Source organism: Falco naumanni, chromosome 6 (genome assembly GCF_017639655.2).
Source record: "Falco naumanni isolate bFalNau1 chromosome 6, bFalNau1.pat, whole genome shotgun sequence".
Taxonomy (NCBI): Eukaryota; Metazoa; Chordata; class Aves; order Falconiformes; family Falconidae; genus Falco; species Falco naumanni.
In genome coordinates, this window is record NC_054059.1 from 66,206,063 (window position 1) to 66,227,208 (window position 21,146).

General features: G+C 50.5%; 1 protein-coding gene across 1 annotated transcript; it reads right to left on the minus strand.

The window, feature by feature from the left end:
• Nucleotides 1-1,228: 1,228 nt before the first annotated feature.
• NR2E1 (nuclear receptor subfamily 2 group E member 1) lies at nucleotides 1,229-20,241 on the minus strand. The gene is made up of 9 exons (XM_040597887.1): nucleotides 19,486-20,241; nucleotides 14,311-14,456; nucleotides 13,497-13,584; nucleotides 12,967-13,202; nucleotides 11,519-11,665; nucleotides 7,164-7,260; nucleotides 6,629-6,778; nucleotides 6,256-6,361; nucleotides 1,229-4,567 (listed from the first exon to the last, which is right to left on the minus strand). Exons 1-9 carry the CDS (start codon nucleotides 19,508-19,510, stop codon nucleotides 4,405-4,407), a joined length of 1,158 nt encoding a protein of 385 aa, XP_040453821.1. The 5' UTR covers nucleotides 19,511-20,241; the 3' UTR covers nucleotides 1,229-4,404.
• Nucleotides 20,242-21,146: the final 905 nt, after the last annotated feature.

The window sequence follows — 21,146 nt, forward strand, 5'->3', positions numbered from 1 at the left end:
ATGCTGGCACTCACTGCTCAAGCATTAAAGAGCATATAAAGGTATTGAAGGCTATTCCTGCATTGCGGAGCCAAAGCTGGAACTCCATTTATGGTAGGCAGTCAACAGATCTGTGGCTTCTGTAAGTTTAGGAAGAGGGTACCTTTCTACTTGGCATGAGAAGCACTGATCTAGCTTCAAGTAACAAGTGAAAACTGTACCATCCTACAGAGAAAGGAATGTTGATATAACCCATTACTATAAATTCAGTCCTAGATTAAAGTAGCTCTGCTCTACAACTACAGCTGGGGACATGAAATCATACAAGCCTGCTATAAGATGTGATTATAGGCCACTTCCTTGATCCTTAAAGGAAAGGGAAGCTGTGGCATTGTGCTTGTATGACCACTGGTGAAATGCAGGTGGTTGATGCCTGAACAACAGTTCACAAGCAATACTGCTGGAGTTTTTGTTTCCTGCTCCCCCGCCCCCTCACTAGATGCTTCTATGGCTGGAGAAGCTTCCTTAGTGCTTCCAAATGTGGCATGGGAGTTACCTATCCGTATGCTCTTGAAGATGGATTTGAGAACACTAGTAGCAATCTGATCCAGTGTTGTGTGCTGTTTGGTAACAGTACAAGTTGGCTTAGACTTAGGTTGGCTGCTTTTTCCTTTGTATATACTTGCTACTGTCTAGAACATCCTGCACAGTTACTAGTTTTAATTAACTAAGACTATTAACCTCATTTATGGAAATTCGGATGTAAAAGATTGAACTGACAGAACAGGGGTGGCTGGCTGGATTACATGTAGTACTCCTGACTAGCTACACTGAATAGTTAGATGCTCAAATAGTTGCTCTTTCTCCTTCATACTTAGTAAAGACTGTGCTGAATCTCTCCAAGCTATATCCCAGTACAAACTGGATCTCCTGGCTTCTCCCAGTACAGACTGGGCCCTGTCCCAGTATAAAGTGGAACCCCTTTGGCCCACTCCCAGTGCAAACTGACAGGTGTAGGCCAAAGCACCTGAGCCTAAGGATGGCAGGGAGTGTGCTGATGTTTGATTTGGTGTTAAGTAGTCTTGTGTGGAGCAGAGAATTGGGCTCAATGATCCTTATGGGTCCTTTCCAAATCAAGATCATCTGTGATTCTATCATCAGTCCTTTTCATGAAACCAGGGACCAAAACTGACAGAGCCCACTTGCAACCCAGAGCTGTCTCGCTTTCAACACAGTCTAGCTTTTTCAATAAGTTTTCATTAATGTAAAATCTAAAATTCCCTGTGCTTGTTAAATCACACTTAAAAGTTGACTTACTCTTAGAAATGGGGAAGAAGGGCTAAATGTATGTGAAGTTTTATTATTTGGGTTTAGATACATAGTAATGTATTATTTTTCTTTTCTCAAATGTTCTTTTCTGAGAAGCTACCTCCAGAAATCAATGTCCCATCTTATCCCTACAATATGATGACACAATCTGTATCATTTGCTGTGGAAAATAAATACTAAGTTGAAGAGGGAAAAGCTGCATGCTTGATGTGGAAGTATTTCTGTTTCCAAAGTGAAGACTTTGGAGTGTTAACCTCTGAGGTTGACAGGACAGCTGCACCGGACTCTGGAATTTCACCTCACCTTAATTTCTTGAAGGCCATCTAGAGACCTTGATTCTAGTCTAGTGTAATTGGTTCTGTTCCTGTGCAATCTGCAGTACTGGGAGGAAGACATGATCTGAGATTAGCCGTGCCTAAACCACGGGGAGCCGGGCATTGTTCCCAGCTCATGAGTCCGCTCTGCAGCTGGGCTAGGTCCTGCAGGTAAAAGGATGAGATATGGGCGTGCACCTATTGCCCTGCCTGCTTTGCAGCTGCGAGGAAGCCAATACACTCTGTTGCATCTTCTGGCCTGGGTGATCTGGGGACTGAGACTACAGCACGCTGCAGAGTCCAGCTGCCTCGCAGCGTGGATGCAGTTCATGTTTATTGCTGCTCCAGGACAGCAGCATGAATCTTACTGAAACGAGTGTTCTGGCATGGGGTTCGGCACAGCACTGGGTGTAGCTCGTAAACTGAATTGTCACAGAGTGGAGAACCACAATTGATTTTTCTGCCCTGTGCAGTTGTTTTTAGTGTAGAGAGCAGAAAATGATTGCAGGTTATCACAGGTGCAGGAAGAACACTTCATAAGGTGTTTGTTGGCTTCTTTCTAAGAATGTGCTGTGCCCTGTGGTAAATGCACTCTCAGGTGCTCCATGCTGGTTTTAGTTTTAATAGATGTTGTGAAGCGCTGTAGTCCGTGCTTTGTCACAGCTGGCTCATCAGAAGACTGGTCTTGTATACTTTATGGTCTGGCTGTCTTGGAAAGGATAGAATGTGAGACCTAGCAGACTGTGCAAATGGAAGAGAGTTGAGGTGAAAACTTCGACCTCTGAAATGCATCTGATTTTTGTGCTTGGAGCCAGTGGAGCTAGGATTTCACTTGTGATCTGTATTCCTTGACACTGAAAACCAGTGAACCATTGATGTACGCTGCACATTTCCACCTGTCATTTTAGCGTGCACGGCTCTTTGGTCACTCACTGCCATATGAACAATGTGTTATATTTCCCTTGTCCTGTTGCCAACTTGTTCTGTGCATTGGGAGTTGCTTACCTCTTTCTTCGGTGTGATTACACAATTGGACACCTTAATAAAACCTCAGAATCTTTTTAATTGAAGCAGTGGTTTTATACTCATCACCCTTTGTTAGCTGCACAATCCACCAATATTAAAAACTGTAAAAACACAAAACAGAGACTTATACTAGGTTAGACCTCTGATCTGTTTAGTATTGTGTCCTAGAAAAAGCACTTGTGTCAGCTCCTGGAGAAGGGAACCTTGCAGCAGGTGTATATTTGAATTGCATGAAACAGCTCTATGCAGGACCTTAAGGTTCCTTTGACCCAAGGCAGGATCACCTAAGCTGTTCCTTTAATGTTTGTCTAACCTGTTTTTGATACCTCTGATGATGGAGACTCCACAGCATCCAAAGCAATCCATTTTATTAGAGAATAATATATCTGTACCCTGGTAGGTAGGGTACAGTGGAAGAAAGTAATTCAGAAGTAGAAGGACAAGCATTAAAAGAAAAGTGGAAAGTAATTTAAATTCAATATATTTTTATTCTTTGTAAATACAATGAGTACAACTTTTTAACTTCACAAATCAGTTAATCCACTTTGTACAGGAAAAGTTTTACTCATTCTATGATAGTCCAAGTGCTGATTTTTCTCAGTGCTAGTTCCTAATAACAAATCAAATTTTGAAAAGTACAGCAGCTATCTTTAAATGTTTTTTCTACATTTTTCATACATCAAATAAGCAGCTTATAACGTTTTTTGTATGTGAGAGGGTGTAGGCAAACAAGGCTTCAAAATTAGAACCTGGAGTTTTCTAAAAAGGCATTGGAGACTTTTGGAAATTGTTAGCATTGTATCAGTCAACAACCTTTATTTCTTTGAAATAAAATTCCTTCCATTGATTTTTTTTTTTTTTATAGTCATTTCACTTCTCTGCACATCTCACTGACAAAGAGTTTGGCCACCGTTGCCTTTGGTTTCAGCACTGTGCCATCGGGACAGCCAGCAGGACACTGAAGCAGTCATCTCCATTGTATTTGGTTTTGCTGTTTTAGTCTTCCTTTCTTGACTTGTGTCTTTTCAGGTGTGTGTGTGAACGTGTGTCTGTGTGTGTGGAAGAGGAAGGAGGGAAGGTCGAGGAGGATGTGTATAAAGCTCTTCTGTCTTTGAGATGTTAAATGAACAAATTGTGGTGACATCCACATCAAAGATCACCAGTTCATTTTGCAGGAAGAATGGAGCTGCCGTCATAAGCTACTTTTTAATCAGTTCTGAAGGCCACTTCATGATGTATTATAGCAGAAGCAATGTTTTGGTAACCTGGTCTTAAATGTTGCCTATCATATTAAAAACATTTTCCCAACATAGGCTACTTTCAAAACAATTCTGAAGGCCACTGCCTCTCGTGTTACAACAGAAGCCAAGTTTGGTCACCCAGTTCCAAATACTGAACAAACTAAAGTACCTTCTTTCACATTTTGTCTCAGATCTGCCAGTTAAATGAGAGAATAGCAGAGTCTTTGTTAACTATGACTGGCATCTGAATTGCCTCCATCCTGTAGTAACAGGAATAGCAGCCAAATTCCAACCACTTTCACTTTTTCTGTAGAACAAAGCATTCTCTCCATGATCTAAATCACTCTGTTCAGAGCAGCAGAATCATATCTACCGGGGTATTTTTTTGTCAATGGGTTTAAAGGCTAAACATTCCCAGGCTTATGCTTCCTGTAGATTTTGTTAGTTGAGGCTTATTCTCCGTAGATAAAAGTTCTTCTCAAACTGTCCATCCTGATTGTTTATTTTAAGGTAATTTATATGTCACTGGATTTGTACATATCTGAAAGCAGTCTTGTAATTGGTACATTCCCAATGGTCTTTTTGAAAAACACTTCTTCTATTGTGGACGGACTAATCGAACGTAAAGCTGGTAAAAGCAATAAAAGTTTTCCAAAACGACAGGGTTGCGTGGGATACCTGGGAGACAAAGAGGGGAAAAAAACAACAAACCATTATTGAAGTTTTTAAGTTTTTTTTTGAAGAAAGTCTTTTACTTTATAGAAAAGATCGATATTCAACAAATTGTATAGATGGGTGCTACCTGTGCTAAAACCCTGTGTTTTGTACTCATGTGAGCATGAAAGTTGACCCCAAGGAAAACTGTCTTAGTGGAGGTTAGCAGAATATAAACCAATGTCTCTGAGTTTTGATTAGCTCCTTTGTTTATTCCCTCAGAGCAGTAGCAATACAGAGACAGGATCTGCTCTGACTTGGCCCTCATACAACATCTATGTTGTTGATGCAGTTCAGGGAAGATCTTGACCTGTAGTAAATACCCTGTTATCTAAAGAACTTCGACATGGACTTCACAAGACCTGTCACAGCTTTCCCCAGAAGTCCTGAACTGACTAGAGCAGCTCTTGCAGAAGGTTTTAGGGGGACTCTTCAGAATTCTCCCCAGTCCCACCACTCTGAAGTGGTCCGTAGGAGGAGGCTACTGATCCGTTCACAGCCAGCTGTTCTAGACCGTGGGATTGTACTTTGCATAGTACAGTTTGTGTGTTCCTGGGCTTACCTTTGTATACTTTGTGGGATGAAAGCTACAACTTTTACAGCAGCTTTTAAGATTCCTGTGTCCCATGGGACTTATCCTAAATGAGACAAGGGGGAACATTTTCTTCCCAAATAATGATTCTTGTCACGCTGCTGTGGCACCAAAATGGGATTCACAAGTTCTGGGGTTTTCATTTCAACCCGAGGACAGACTCAGGGTAGCATTTTGGAAGAGACATTTACCTTCCTTGTGTCCCAATTTCTGTGTCTGCACAATCGGGGAAATGGCATAGGGATTCGAGATCTTGGGTGACAAGCTGTCATACTGCTGTGAGATGTGATGTTTGAGCATCACTGTTAGTGGTATTTAATTGAATAAAATGTAGAAGAAAATTTAGCCTTCTGTCCCACAGCACTTGTCACTTCCCAGGGGAAGATCTCTCCTTTTAGCCCTTTTCCATTTGTCTGAATAAATTGAGGTGCTGGAGTGTGTCCAGAGAAGGGCAACGAAGCTGGTGAAGGGTCTAGAAAACGAGTCTTATGAGGAGCAGCTGAGGGAACTGGGGCTGTTTAGCCTGGAAAAAAAGGAGGCTGAAGGGAGGAGGCCTTACTGCTCTCTACAACCGCCTGAAAGAAGGTTGTAGCAAGCTGGGTGTTGGTCTCTTCTCCTAAGTAGTAAGTGATCAGATGAGAGGAAGTGGCCTGAATTTGCACCAGGGGAGGTTTAGATTGGATGTTAAGAAAAATTTCTTTGCTGAAGGGGTTGTCAGGCATTGGAACAGGCTGCCTGGGGAGGTGGTGGAATCACCGTCCCTGGAGGTATTTAAAAGACACGTGAATGTGGCACTCAGGGACATGGTTTAGTGGTGGACTTGGCCATGTTAGGTTAATGGTTGAACCTGATGATTTTAAGGATCTTTTCCAACATTTTCTATGATTCTATGATTCTGTTTCATCAGGGAATGCCAAATCCCAGCAGGCTGACAGCTGATGTATACTTGCTGTAATAGCCCAGTCCCCATTTCAGTCGGTGGAAACTTCACCCTCACTACAGTGAGAGCAGGGTTTTACCCCTACACCTGCGAGAAGTATTGAGAGAAGCCACCACTCACCTGGTGTGAATGTAGCTGTTCAGAGTGAGCTGGGCTTCATCTTGAAGGGCTGCTATAGCAGCAGCATTTCGGAAACTCCTCAGTTCGGAACCACTGTGTGTAGGCACTGGAAAGCAGATCAGTAACTAGTTCAGCTTGGCTCTTGGGGGGTCAGAACAGTTCAGCTAATGCTATCAATGGAAATTAAACGTTCCCATTAGTTCCCCAGCACGCCACTGTCAGCCTTTCAAAATGTAACACTGGCTATTGGAATTCAATACCACGAAACCTGTTGGATGGTATAAAACTATGTCTTATGGTTTAAAGCATATTTCTGCTCTACAGTAGCTTCATAGTTATCAGACCAGACAAGCAAGAGATTATTTCTGCTTACCAGCTTTAAAAGTGACAATGCATTTGAGACAGGCAAATTCGGTAGCATCTAGCCGAAGTTGTCTAAATCTAGCCACAACCTCCTGTAAAGCCTGTATTTCCGAAATAATTTTATTCAGCTTCTGAGAATCTGTATTGTCACCGTTCATGCCTAAAACAGAAACAGATTAAATAAATAATATTAAAGGCATTTGCTTTATTTTATATTGATATCTGACAAAATCCTCTGTATCAATATCCACTCTATTGTCACACTTGTCTATCTGGTTCCATGTAAACTGACTATATTGTATGAAAGTTAATATAAAATCTTCTCTTGGATGATAACAAACACAGTAATTTGCATTTAAATGACAATGCAAGCAGTCATGAATACAACAAAACAACATTATTTGCATTTAAATATAGATTTATAAATGACAGGTATGCTCTATTGTTCAGTAGGAATTTGTTATTCTTTACATGTTGTTCTTTTTTCAGTAATGTATTTTTATGGTAATTTTTGTAACAAAGTCATTAAATTGTGCAATTCTTACCAGATACAGCCAGTAGAGTGTTAGCATCAACTGGAATGGCCCATTGTGCTATTCCTAGAACAAACAGTTCTCTCCAAGCATCTTCCAAAAGCATCAGCTGTCATACAATAGATGTACAATATAACATAGTGTATAATTTATAGATTTATAAACAATTTAAATATGTAAATTTCTGTTATTTTAAAAACTACTTTAAATGCCTGTCATGGTGTTTTCCCCACAGAATTCGTTAGCTCTCCTCTCAGCTTTTTGAGAAGGTGTCTAGAAATAAGTCTCTGCATTGTAGAAAAACACTGCGGGTTGGCTCACTGTGCACCATGGTGTGTACCAAAAGGGAGGAGAGAGTGAGAACTGCCCAGAGAGCTTGCTCGCAACATGAACGCTCGCCTGTGTTTCTCAGCACAGCATGGGCTCTCTGCTCCTCTCCCTCGGCACAAATAGCTGTCCTAGGACAAGTTGGACAGTGTTCTCCTGTTGCTCTCTAGGGATTATCCTCCTTTCCCCCGGGAAGGCAGGATTTGTGAAGAAAAGCCTGGACAACGCCCTGAAATGACATCACTCTGTAAGGAGCAGTGCTTTAGAGCACATATGTATCTTTAACCCCTTCCTTACTAAGCAAGTTTTTAGCTCTTTCAAGCACACAGCATCTGGACGCTCCCACCGTTCCTCAGTATCACCTGTTTTCCTGCTTTTTTGCTTGAAATCACTCAAAAACTCCAGGCACTAAGAGCTGTTTCAGAGAACTGAGAATCCAAGCACCTGCACTGACAGCATTGCTAGTTCTCTGCAATTTCCCTACGTTGCCTTGTTGTACAGTGGCTGTGGTGTTCCCTCTTTGGAGGCAATGCCTTTGATTTCCGTGGAGAGGCACTGGTGCATCTGAAGAGGAGACAAGACTCCTGGTAATGCAGACTGGCAACAAGTTTAGTCTTGAGGGCATCTATGGGTTCTTGGCCCCCAGTTCAGCTGAAGCTCATGGCCTAAAGGACATGCTGTGGTGCACACACATTGCTGGGAACTCATGTTTCTTAATAAGGTGGGAGAGATTTGGAGGGGTGAGAACTGTAGTGGACTCAGGAGGCGTCATCTGGTGGCTCCATGCAGTGAAAACTCATTGCCCAAAACTCATGCAGCAAAATAATCCAAACCACAAGCATTACTATTTCTATGATCCCTGGAAGTATCAGCAGCTTAACTTCTTAGAAAAATGGGAAGGAGGGTATTTTAAGTCTATAAAGACTCTGTAAGGAAGAACAATATAAAAAAATATGTTGTACCAAATGAATGATTATTTCCTTGGAAACAGATATGTGAAAGTAATAGTTATTAGGAAAAAAATCTTTACTGCAAGGATTATCAAGCATTGGAACAGGCTGCCCAGGGAAGTGGTGGAGTCACCATCCCTGGAGGTACTTGAAAGATGTGTAGATGCAGCACTTGGGGACATGGTTTAGCGGTGGACTTGGCAGTGCTAGGTTAATGGTTGGACCCAATGATCTTAAAAGCCTTTTCCAACCTTTTCTATGACTGTATGATTCTATGATACAGAAAGCATGCAGTAAAAGTGGATTTTTTATCTGTGTGCTCTTAACAGTATTATGAGTTTTAAACCACCTTATTCCGATCAGAATGGGACGAAGAGCTCTCAGAGTTCCTGCTCCCAGCTTGCCACTGCAGGCTTACGCCCATTTTGTGCCTTTTTGTGCTATGTGCTTTGCAGAACTTCTACATAACCTGACTAAGGAAATTGTGACAGGAAAGTATTTCTGTCCCTGCATACAATTACTGTTTGAAATAATTATGTTGGATTTTACAGTACTGGAAGCTGCCCAGACTGGGAGCGGGGATGGGGTACTAGGGTTCAGTGCTCATCTCAGCTCTGTTCTGAGAGCAGCTGAACCTGCTCGTAAGTCTCCTAACTGCTGCAGCCTGCAAACCCAGCCCCTCCTCTGGATAATCCTGCCTGATGGATGCACAGGTTTCTGTATGACATAGGAAATGATCCACCAGCCTTTCATTTGCTTTTGTAAAACTTTTTTTGTCATTCATTCATGCAGATACAATGGTAATGAAGGGTGGTTCCTGGAAGATATCAATTTCATATGTTCTTTCCCCCTAAGTCTTTAAAGTCAGAAGACTTTAGAAATAAGATACTATACCAATAGCTGAAGCTTTCTTCATGTGTATGCATAAGTCTGTAAAACCACCAATTAAAATAACTCTTGCTGAAGTCATACTCAGCCCTCCTTCTCCAAAGAATCAATAAATACCAGGCTTTCTGAAGGACTAGGTTTTGCTTCTTAATCAACTCCTTCCTGTAAGTACGACCTTTTGTTGGTGACCTGCATTGGGGCAACCTGTTTTATGGACAAGCTGGGCAGGTGTGCAGGCCAGCTAAACTTTAGGCATGGCATTTTTGTTGTGTGGCTTTCCAATCCACAATGGGATTAGCTGTATGGAGCTGGGGAAGGGACACAGCCTCTGTTCTACTGAGGGCAATGACAACCTGTGTTTTGTCAGCAGATTGGTTTCTACTTATTTCCTTGCCTTCAACATGAAACTGTCACAGAGCCCTGAAATCACAATGTGCTTGCCTTTTCAGAAGAGCACAAACAAAAGCAAAATCCAAGAAAAGGTTTTAGACTCTCCTCAGGCAGATGTCAGGGGTACAAATGGAGAAAGGCAGACATTTACAGCTGGGCCATTGTAAAATTAAATAATGCAATGGCACTAGTATAAAAATCAACTGTCTGATTATTCATTAAATAAGGTGATTAATATCAGAGTTGTTTCTTCTCCAGCTTTCCTGAATGTGGCAGGGGAATCATACAGAAAAAGGCTCAGGTCAAAACTTTAGAGCTGAGCAGCTCTGAGTTTTGAGGAAGTTGGCTTGCAGTGAGGTACAGCAAGTCAAGGTGATGTTAAGGAAAGGCTGGGATTTTAATATTTAATTCACTTACTCTAGTCCCTGATATGAAAGTGAAAGAAGTGGTTCATTATTTAAATATAACAGGAACACTCTGGTATCTATGGTAGATAAGCAGGCTTTGCTGTTTGAGGCATGCTTGGTCATGTGTGGTGGAGACTTCCCTTGCTCCCAGATCCTGTTGCTCCCTCCTCTTCACTCTAACAGAGATGACCTTGTGGGAAATGCATCTGTATTATGTCTAATAAAGCCTTTGCCTAAAGAGCCTCCTGTGCACATCACTGGTGGAGAGATGGACCAGCCACTTTCTGTGTACTGAGGCTGCTGCTGAAGCAGCACACTTGATGCTTATCCCTGATATTTGGGGCCTGTTTCTTTGGTTCCTTGGTATGACAGACCTAGTGCTCCGCAGGAGCAGTGGCAGCAGAAGACAATGTTAGAGAGCAGCATGCCACACTGGGACTGCTGTCTTCCTAACGGCATGTGTAACCTCGCGGGCCCTGCCTCATTGCTCGCATGCTCGCTACACAGCAGTACTGCAGCCAGAGCTGAGCAGCGTCCCCTTGACTATTTTCATGACAAGAATTTCAAAACATGGGTCTGGTTCTAGAGAAGGAACATTTCAATGTACCTTAGCTTCATATCACATTGTGACCATCATGATTTACCTTTAGGTAGAAAACACTGCTGGTTTCCTGAGAAGCTTTTTTCTTTCAGTTCAAAATAAGTACTTGCATATCAACTGCAGCACTTGCAACATGCATCCACGGAAAGGAACTAGTTCCTCTGATGACTGCTATGTAACATCTAAGGCACAACCTTTCTAGTTACCATTTTGGGAAATTAGCTCAATCATATCAAAGTATTAGATGTCTTTTATGATTGGAGCTATGTGTAGGTTTCCCCTTCCATTTTATAATTATCTGATTACTTTTTTAAAAAATCAGTGCATTATACAAAGCACACAGGGTCCTCATCAAGAATCAAGTCATTAAGAAATTGCTTAAGCTTGTATGGTTCACATATGATTTTCTTGAGGCAAAGGCAAACTGTCATAGAGGAAAACAAGACAAATTAGGAAAGATTCTAATTAATGGTGAAAAATACTGCGGGCAGGCCAAATTTTGCCTCCACCATATTGGTGTAATTGCAAATTCACTGAAGCCAACATGAATAAGGAAAAAATGTTGGCCATGTGAGGAGAGGACAGTTTTCACTTTGTTCGTGAAATAAAAGTTGGAGGAAAGCAGTTTCTAAATCACTGCCTGTTTTTCAGGAACAGACCGAAACTTTGCCCTGAATTTCAGAACTGCTGAAGTCCATTATGGATTTAAAGGTCTAGGGCTGAAGGTTCAGGACGCAGCCTGAGCTCTGAGCTGTCTTTAACAGGCAAGCCAGGCCAATGCCACTCCCGCTGCAGGTGCCTTACCTGGTCTTGTAAGGACAAGGTGGAGAAGGCTGGGACACTCTTGGCCCACTTGATGCTCATGAACAGAAGTCTGGCTGCTGACTCACAGACGGATTCGGTGGCCACTTCGTAGAGATACATAGGGGTACCATTGACTTCATGTGGGTACTAATGTCAAAAAGAAAATAAAACAACTTCACACAATGTCACCAAGGCAGCCTCGTCTTCCTGTTCCCTAACAGCTGCCATTCAGTGCACCACGTTCGTGCCCAGCACAGAGTGTCACTCTCTTGTTCTGCAAGCAGAGGGCATTGCTTTCAGTGGGCTCGCTCCAACTGCTCTCTGCTGCTCATCCGTATAGATGAACTGTACTACAGAAACAGTGCCTGGAGGAGGCAGAAGGAAGAATGAACTTATTACATCAGGGGGAAAAAATTACCAAGATGTGGTGTCACCCTTTGCCGTGTTACGCAATAGCACACCTCTGGTAGCAGAGTTTAAAGAATACCAATGTGATTAAGAATTTGTGGTTTGTAACCTGTGCTTCAGAAGCTGATTTAGTGCACCAGCCTTGCTCGGCAAAGGAGTAAGTACTCACTTAGCTTTAACCTTCACCTAGCTCCCTGACTGCAACTCACTGTAAGCAGATGCGTAGAGCTAAGCATAACTACCTAAAGGTGGTGTAGGGTTGGAATGGAGTTACATTTTCAAGCATGTGTGATGTTTTCTTGCCAAATAATTTCTGATTAAGTATTTTCCAAAACTGCAATATAAAACTATACGTTATGATCACGCTCATGATGGATTCTGCCAAGCTACCAATTCTAAAAATGCAGAACGATTTAAGCCATCTCTTCTATGATTTTTCTAGATGCTGTAAATATACAAAATGCCACTGCAAATGGCTTAATGGAAAAAAACAACACCTTATGGCTAATTCCTGTGCAGTGGAGGCCACAGCAGTGCTTCCACTGGGCTGCCTAGGAAATGTCACAGCCAAGAAGCACGGAGCCAGCTTAGACTCGTTTGTGTCTGTGTGGACAAACTGCAGGCTTTGGTCAGCACAGCTATAGTACTTCCTGGACTACACCACTATGGGTGATGGGCACTTTGCTGAAGAAAACTCAGTGATTGCATTCCTCATGAAACAAGGTTTAAAACTGACTTGTGGATGGGCTCCAGACAGGAGGAGCCCTTCTGCAGCCATGAGGGTGTAAGAATGTACGAGGGACAGGGTTTGTACAGAGCAGGTTACCAGTCAGTCCTTCTGCGTACCCCTTCTGCAGAGGGCCTCTTGCCCCTTGCACCTCCTATCTTCAGAGCTTTTAGGGACATAACAAAAGAGTTCCCACCACAACCCACAAGGCCTCAAGCCTCGCTCTTTGCCATGTCAACCCCAGAGGCAAGAGGGAGCTGGTGGGTTGCAGGCACCCCAGTGGCAAGGTCTGGTGGCCGGGGTAGTGGCTGACCTTCGGGGTGGGCTGTGCTAGGCCCACCAGAGCCTGCCTCTCGGGTGTGCCGGTGACAGCGGCCAGCTCCAGGCTGTGGGGCTCCAGCTGGGAGACAGCAGTGAAGAAGGCAGGTGCCGGCAGGGCGGTGGCGGGGAAGTGGGGGGCACCACCGCTCTCCTCTTTGTGCCCGCGGAAGTAGAGGGCCACTTGCTTCCGTATCGTCGATGTCCGGGGGCCCCGCTCGTGCTGCACTGCTGCAGGGCACCAAGGAAAGGTGAGGGGGTCACCACGGGGTCCCACACCAAGTACCCCATGTGCTCGGCTGGGCTTCCCTCCCTCCCCGCAATTTTTGGGGGTGACCCCCACGCCTCCCACCTGTGATGTTATCTGGAGAGAAATGGGCAAGTCTGCTGCGGGATGGGGGGTCATCAGAGGCCCGGGGAGGGGGGGTAGACCCTGCAGTGACGCACTGCTCCCCAGTTCAGAGTGAGTCCTGGCTCACTCCTGCTGCCCCACCACCCCGGCGCCGGGAGAGGGGGAGCGGGTACCGTCTTTGTTCATGTTGACCTCCAAGCACTTCTTCAGCCGGCAGGCCCGGCACTGGTTCCTGTGCGTCTTGTCCACCGGGCAGCCTCCCTGCAAGGCAGCCAGTCGTTGGGCTGGGGGTCGCAGCGCGCTCACCCCGCCGGCCCTGGAGCCCTCCCCGCGGCGCCGGGGGGCACGGGGGGGGCCGCTCCGACCGTGCCGGGGGGGTCGTGCCGGGGGTCCGCGCCGCGCCGTGCCGTGCCGGGGTGCTTGGCCCCGCGGCGGGGCGGGCCGGGCCGCCTTCAGCACCCGAGACAGCGACGGCGGCGCCGCCCCCTCGGGGCGCCCCTGTGCCCCGTGCCCCCCCGCCGCGCCCCCGGCCCCGCATCCCTGCGGGACCGACCGGGGGTGGGAGTGAGCCCGGCCGGAGCGGGAAGGGGAAGGCGCGGAGCTGGCTCCGCCTGGGCGCGGGCGCGACCCGCCGGGGGGGACTCGTGTCCGTCGTCCATCGACCGCCTGCGGAGTCCGGCTCACCGGGGGGCTGCCCCTCTTTCCTCGCGTGACCAGCCGGTGAGCTGGCTGCACGCCTCCCCTCGCCGTTGTCCCCGCACCCTCCTTGCGCACCCTCCCTGGTGGGCTGCGGCCGCACGGCCCGGGGTGCGGGGATGTGCCGGGAAGAGGCGGCCCGGGACCCCCTGGGTCGGGGCGAGGAGCTGCGTGGCAGCTGGATCTCACCGCTGCGGGTGTTCCTGCTGGCTGCGCGGGGGCAACACGGGGCCATGGGGGGGTGCAGGGTGAGGGGTGCAGGCGGTGAGCGGACTGCGCTGCGGCTGGTACCTGATTTCCCGATTTGCAAACGTAGGTCCTATTCCTCCTGATACTCCGCTTGAAAAATCCCGAGCACCCGTCGCAGGCGTAAACCCCATAGTGTTTCCCGGAGCTGCGGTCCCCACACACTTTGCAAGGGATGTCTAAAATGCGACCTGAAAGCAGAGAAGGGAGAGAGGGAGAGAGCGAGCGCTCAGCAATCTGACCTCCGGAGGGATTAGCCTCAGAGCCTCAGTACAAGCAAATAATGAAGTGATTTTATAGCCAACTTTCTTTTCCTTGAGCAAGTGTCAGTTTTCTACAATGAGCATTATTCATGCCCCGCTACGTTTATTTGGATCTTCTATAATCGCCAAGACCCATTTTGGGAGGGAAGATTACAGCAGCGAGAGCAGCAGGCTTGCCTGCTAGAAGTGGGGATGGGGGCGGGGGGCGGGGGGGGTGTGTGTTTCCCTCGCTTTCTGGCGCTCGGCAAACTGCCGACGGCGCTTCCCTTGGGCAGGAGAGAGTCAGGAGATCGAGGCACAGAATAAAACAAAACAAAATAAAATGACCGGGAAACCGAGCGACCTTGTCTCCCCTCTAGCAACCCCAGGGAAAGGGGGCTGGTTCCCGCTACAGAAGAGGCGTGCCGTTTCCTTCACCCCAAAACCTGCAGCAAAACTTTTCGCCTGGCCCTTTGTGCGCGGACGCGGCTGCGGGCGGCGGGCGGGCCGGTGGCGGGGCTGGCGGGCGGGCAGCTCTGCCCCGCTCCCCCGCGCGCTGCCCCGCTCCCCCGCGCGCTCCGCCGCCTCTCCCGCAGCCCCCGCTCCGCCGGGCGCTGCTTCCGCACCGGCTTGGACTAGAACTGCAAATGCTCTGAGGGTGATGTAAAAACTCGTACAGGGACTGTTGCAGCCCGGCTCAAGAAACCCGCCAAAACTTCGCTCAGCTTCTGCTTTTTATCCGGCCTCTCTCTTCTCTTTTTTCTTTTTCTTTTCTCCCCTCCTACTTTTTTTACTTTTTTTTCTTTTCTTTTCACTTCTTTTATCTTTACTTTTATCTCTTTTCTCTTTCTTCTATCTTTTTTTTCTTTTCTTTCCTTTTATTTTTTCTTTTCTTTTCTTCTTTTCTCTTATTTTCTCTTCTCTTCTTTTCTTTTTTATTTTATTTTATTTTCTTCTTTTCTCTTATTTTCTCTTCTTTTTTCTTCTTTTCTTTTTTCTTTTCTTTTTTCTCTTTTCTTTTCTTTTCTTTTCTTTTCTTTTCTTTTCTTTTCTTTTCTTTTCTTTTCTTTTCTTTTCTTTTCTTTTTTCTTTCCTTTCCTTTTCTTTTCTTTCCTTTTCTTCTCTTCTCTTCTCTTTTTTATTTTTTTTTCTTCCCTTTTCTTCTCTTTTCTCCTTTTTTTTTCCTTGGCCTCAAACAGCCATCTTCCTTCCTACCACAACTTAAACTGGCGATTCAGTCCCTCTCACCAAACCTTGGTCTCCAAACTCCAAGGGAGAGCGCCCAGGGCCGCTATCTTTGTTCGGAAGCAGCTCAGAGAGAGCACCCCGGCTGTGGGGGGGTGGGGGTGAGGGCTGGAAGGGGGAAGGCGGCAGCGTGCGGTTTGGGGGGGCGGGGGTGTGTGTGGAAACAGGCCGCAGGGGCTCCTCTTGCTCCCTAGAGAATTTAGGAGTCCGAGATACTTTCAGACGTGTCTACGCTAAGGCTTTAAGACAATGCCTGCTGGCAGACAATAGGGACATTAGATAAAGTGTTAACTTAATGATTTTGCCCATTGAAACTCGTTTGACTGCCTCCAATGAGCACAAGCTGCCAGCTTCTCCCCTAAATGAAACCCGACAGCTGCTATACACAACACGGCGAGAGGGACGGGGATTAGGTTAGGGACTGTGAGAGGGAGGGGTGGCGGAGGGAGGGAAGGTGGGGAGAGAGGGAGAGCAGTTAAAGAATAGAAAACTTTTACGCAATTAATAAGGAGCGCAGCTAAAGGAAGCCCCCCCGCCCCACTGCCTGCGACCAAGCCGCGGCTTTGGAACTGCAGGTAGGCGCCCGTGAGGAGGGCCGAGGCCAAGGCACGGTTTCTGGGAGTGTGTAATTACAAGCCCTCCTTGCCACCTGCCTATTGGGGCACCAGTGACCCGTCAAAAAGTGTAGCATGGGAATTCGGATATCGCACAATGCCAACGGGGGAAAGCGCTCGACTTCCCTCTCCAGCCTTCAGCATCCACGGGGAGCGAGAGGGTCCACACGCACGCACACAAAGGAGGAGGAGGAGGGGCAGGCTGGGGGTGGGGGGAGACACTGGAGCGGTACGTGCAGCGGTGGCGCATCCCGGTGCGGAGCGCGGCTCGGCTGCGCTGCTCCCGCGCACCCCGGCGTAGCGCCGGGAACCCCCCGCTCCCCCTTCCCTCGGCAGCGGCACCCACCGCGGTCGCGCCCCCGGGCCCGCCGTGAGGTCGCCGCCCGTGGCACCGGGCAGCCGCGGGGTCCCCTCTTCCCGGGGCTCCCCGCTCCCCCGGCCGGCCTGCGGAGCGGGACAGCCGGCTCGGCCTCGGCGGCGCTGAGAGCGGGCGGCGGCGAGGGGAGAAACTTGGGCTCGTTCTACAGAACAGTTTTCCCCAGACGGGTTTTAAGTTTGGGAAAGGTTTTTAAAAAATCCTATGCACTGTATATGCTTGTATCCACACCATGCATGTAAACATATGTTCCGTATATTCTTTACACCTCCGCATAGTCCGTATAAAACCCAAACACCTGGAGCGCCTCGCCAAAGCCACCAGCCGCCTTCCCAGCCGTCGGAGCGGCGCGGCCCGTCCGACCGGCTCCGCGGCCCCCGACGAGGCTCCCGGAGGGGAGGGGGGCCACGGCAGAGGGCGCGGCTGGAGCCCCCCGTCTCGCCGCCCGCCCGCAATCCGGGTCGCCCTCTGCTCCCCCCCCGCCCCCCAAGCCCCCCCGTCGCCGCCCCGCGGAGGCTGTCGTGCAGTGCAAAATATGAAATAAGTAGAGGGAGAAGAAGCAGAGCGGGGGGGTGGGAAGAGAAAAATGTAAGCTTGACACGGGGTCATGAGATAACTGATTAACTCTGTTTAAAAGAGCTCCGGTTCCCCGAGGTACCGCTTCGTCTCAGAAGTTTAGCGCTAAGAAAATGGGATTTCTGTTCAGCTGGGAAACCGTTTTGAACATCCCACGACAGGGGGTCCTCGGGGGCTTTTTTTGTGTGTCATAATTGCTTAAAGGATATATGGCAGCCCCGATTACTGTAATTACCATCAGAGGCTGTTGAAAGAAGTTAGTCTGGGCTCGGGGGACGGCGGGATGGGGTCTTGTTACCACCCAGGCAGAGATCGCAGCTGACATCGCTAGACGTCCACCGGCGGGCAGAAAACCCAGGCCGGAGCCTCCTTGCCCGGGAGGCCCCCGGGACCCCCGGGACGGGCGCCCAGGCCCCGGGACAGCGGGTCCGGCTTTTGCACGCGCCGCCGAGGGCGGCTGGGCTCGGGCCCCGGCCCGGAGCGGTCCCCGCGTGTGCCTGCGGTGCCTGGCCGGGTCGGGCTTGGGAGTCCCTTTCCGGCAGTCCCAGGGGGTCTGGGCGGGTCGGACTCAGCCGCGAAAGCGGCGGCGGTGGCCGGGGGTCGCCCAGCGCCCTGCTGCCGGAGGCGCGGTCCAGCCTTGCGGGTTTTCTCCTCCGCAAAATGTCTCCGGCAGAAGCTCCGCCGTCCTTCGGCGACGAGGCTCCCCGGCCCTTCCTGCGCCTTCCCCAACACTCAGAAATCTGCCAGGAGCCCCGACAACGTCCCGGCGCGGCTGCCCACGGGCCCGATCCCGCTCCGGCTCCCCTCGCTCTTACCGGGCAGTTCGGGCAGCGCAGCCGGCGGGACGCAGCCCCGGCCGCCGCAGCTTTTTTTTGCCGCTGCCGCCTTCCCCACCGCCGTTAGTACCTCGACCGCGGGCCCGCCGCTGCTGGCTTTTTCCCCTCGTGGGGCTGACGGGGAAAATCGCCGCGCTCGGCCCCACGGGGGACGAAGGCAGACCGACCCACGCCGAAGCGGCGGCAGCTCGGCCGCAGCCCCGGGCCCCCGCGGGCATCTCGCGTGCCCCGCATCCCCCACGCGCGACTCCCGCGCCGCGGCCCCCGCCTGGCCCCCCGGCCCCGCCGCCGCGCCCCCCCCCGGCTTCCCGGCCCCCTCGGACAAAAGGAGGACCCGGGTCAAAAGGACGGAGGGCAGCGGCAGGGAGAAGGCCGCGGTGCTGGCGGGGAGCGGCCGGTGGCAGGTACCGCCGTTGGATCCCTCCCGGCTCTGCCTCCCTATTTTTCGGCCGCTCCGCAACCCCGGGAGCCCGCCGGAGCGCAGAGGAAATAACTGTCCGATCCATCACTTGTCAGACATCAAATTGGATTGGGTATTTTTCCCCCCCTTCGTTACTGACTCCATCCATATTACAAACTCCGAAAGTCCCATTGGGATTATACGGATTGAGCCATTCTGTACGAGCGGTTAGTCATGCTTTAAATTCCCCAGTTATGAGGTGCATGGATTTAGGATTAAGAAAAATGTGACTTTTAAGTTGTTTCTGCTTTCCTCGTTGCAGGATTATTTGTTGTAACTGGAAATGGTGTGCAAAGTATTGCATTTAAATCCGCCTTCAATAGAGTTGCTTACGCGATTCCGTGTAATTGTGTGACCAGAGTTTCAAACTCTTAAAAAGAAATTATTATGTCGCAGGAGACTGCATAAAATCAGTGAGGAAAGCAGCACGTTTCAACTTCGTGATGCCCTTTAAACCCAAACCTGCCTCCCTTCGCCCAAGTACCGGAGACCCGCAGACAACCGCCCGCGCCCCGCCGGGACGAGCCCCCTCCCGCCGCCGGCGCGGCTGCCTTTCCCGGGGCTCGCTGACCACGGGCTCCGGCCCCGGCTCCCGGCGCGGGCAGCCGGAGCGGGCAGCGGGAGAGCAGCTTCTTGTAAGCCCCGGCCCCAAACTCCATCGGGGCAACTCCGAGCGTATATATTCGTTGCCACTCCAGATGGAAATATGCACCTCTTTTTTCACTGGGGGGGGGGGGGGGACGACGACTGCAAACCCAAACCACAACCCCCCCTCCCCTTCCTCTCCTCCCCTCCACCTCCCGCCCCCCAGGGCCAGGCTGCAGCCGGTCTCGGAAAGGCTGCTCGAAGCCTCCGCCGCGTTATTACCCACTTGTTGATCCCGCCGGCTTGCTCATGCTCGAAGCCCCCGGGAGTCGTTAAACTCGGGGCGAAGTGTCGGCTCCGGGGCGAGGCGGTGCGCCCCCCACCCCCCACCCCCCGCCGGCGCGGCGGCTCCGCGGCAGGTGCCTCCCTCGGGCGCTCACTGCGGGCTCCGCCGCGGGGGCCGGCACATCCTCGCCGCTGCCCCGCTCCCCAGCGGTGTCCTTCCGAGGGACGGGGGCGCACCGCCGGGACGCGGCAAGGGGGGGGAGAAAAAAAAATAGGAGCAAAAAGAAAAAGAAAAAGAATTTTAAAAAAAGCAACGAAATGACCCGAAGTCGGCGGCCGCTCGCTGCCCCTCTGCGAGCAGATGCTCTCGGGACCCCGGGAGGGTGCAGGGGGGTGCGAGTGGGCTCGCCACCGCTCTCCTGGAAGGCAAGCGAGAGCCACAGCAGCCAAAACAACAATGAGACGAAGGAGAAGGTAGGATGGGGCTCGGGGCTCTGCGCCGAGCGCCTCGGTGCAGCGAGCAGGGAGATCAGAGCCTGGAAAAATAATGGAAGGGGGGAAAAGGCGTCAGAGGAGGCTGTCTCTGCCTCTCAGAAACTGAATGGTATAAAAAGGGAAAGGTTTCCAGAAGTTCATTACACTGGCTGACTTTGCGCTTTGAGCTCCAGGCTTCGGCCCCTATAATATCGGCAGAGGCTGTGACAGGCAGCGGCGGGGAGGGGAGAGGGACGCCCCTTGCCCACTGAGCTTCCCCTTCTTTCCCCCAACTCCTGCCGCCGCGTGACGTCACCCTGCGCGGGGAAGGGGAGGGGGCAGGGAGGGGGTTAAATGCTAATGATATTAATGAACCTCCGAGCGGCTTCCACACAAAATGCAGCGGCTGCCGAGATGATTCCGCCTCCTCACTCGCCTTGTGCCCTCGCTGTCATAAAAAGGGACACCCCCCACCCCCCACCCAAAAAAAAAAAAAAAGAGGAAAAAAAAAGAAAAGAAAAAAGAGGAGACAAAAGAAAAGCAGAAAGAACGGATCAAGATCCCGTTCTTTTTGCATTTTCCCGTGGCGAGGTGGGGCCCGCCTGCGGTTCGCCCCTGCCCTTGCCCTTGCCCCGGACCGGGCAGTGCCTGTGCCGGCGGCCGGAGGGCCCGGGGCTGCGAGCCGAGGCGAGCCGAGGCGGGCCGGGCAGCCAGCCCACCCGCCGGGCGGCCGGACCTCCCTGCTGCCGCGGGAGCCCGAGGCTGGCACGGGGGCCGGGGCGGGCGGGCTCCCGCAGGCGGACGGCGGCGCGGGGGACCCGGCGGGAGCGCTGTGCTCGCCCTCGGGAGGAGCGGGCAGCGCTTTGCCCTGCCCCAGCCTGGAAAACCCCGCGTCTCCCGGTGCCCGCAGCCGGAGTCGCCTCTGCCTGCCGCCCGCTCGGCCGCCCGGCCCTGCCGTGCAGGGGGCTCCGCCGGCACCGCCGATCCCAGCCCCGCGGCCGGCGGCTCCCGGCTGCCCGCTCCCCGGCGCTGGGACTTGTTGCACCGCGGCCGTGCAAGGAGCCCGCCCTCAGGTGGGGGTCACTCCTCCTGCCCCCCTCAGCGGGCCCTACGGGCGGGCACCCACCGCCCCGGCCCCCGGGGGATTGCAGAGGGCCCGCCGGGCTGCTCTGAACCCCGGGGCCCCGC

What these genes read in the sequence shown, in the direction of transcription:
- NR2E1 (XM_040597887.1), bottom strand. Translation starts at nt 19,510, where the DNA reads ATGAGCAAGCCGGCGGGATCAACAA. An exon ending in TAGCACAGCCCACCCCGAAG is followed by an intron (nt 11,666 to 12,966) that starts GTCAGCCACTAC and finishes TTTTGACATTAG; the next exon opens with TACCCACATGAAGTCAATGG. An exon ending in CACTCTACTGGCTGTATCTG is followed by an intron (nt 6,779 to 7,163) that starts GTAAGAATTGCA and finishes TTTCTGTTTTAG; the next exon opens with GCATGAACGGTGACAATACA.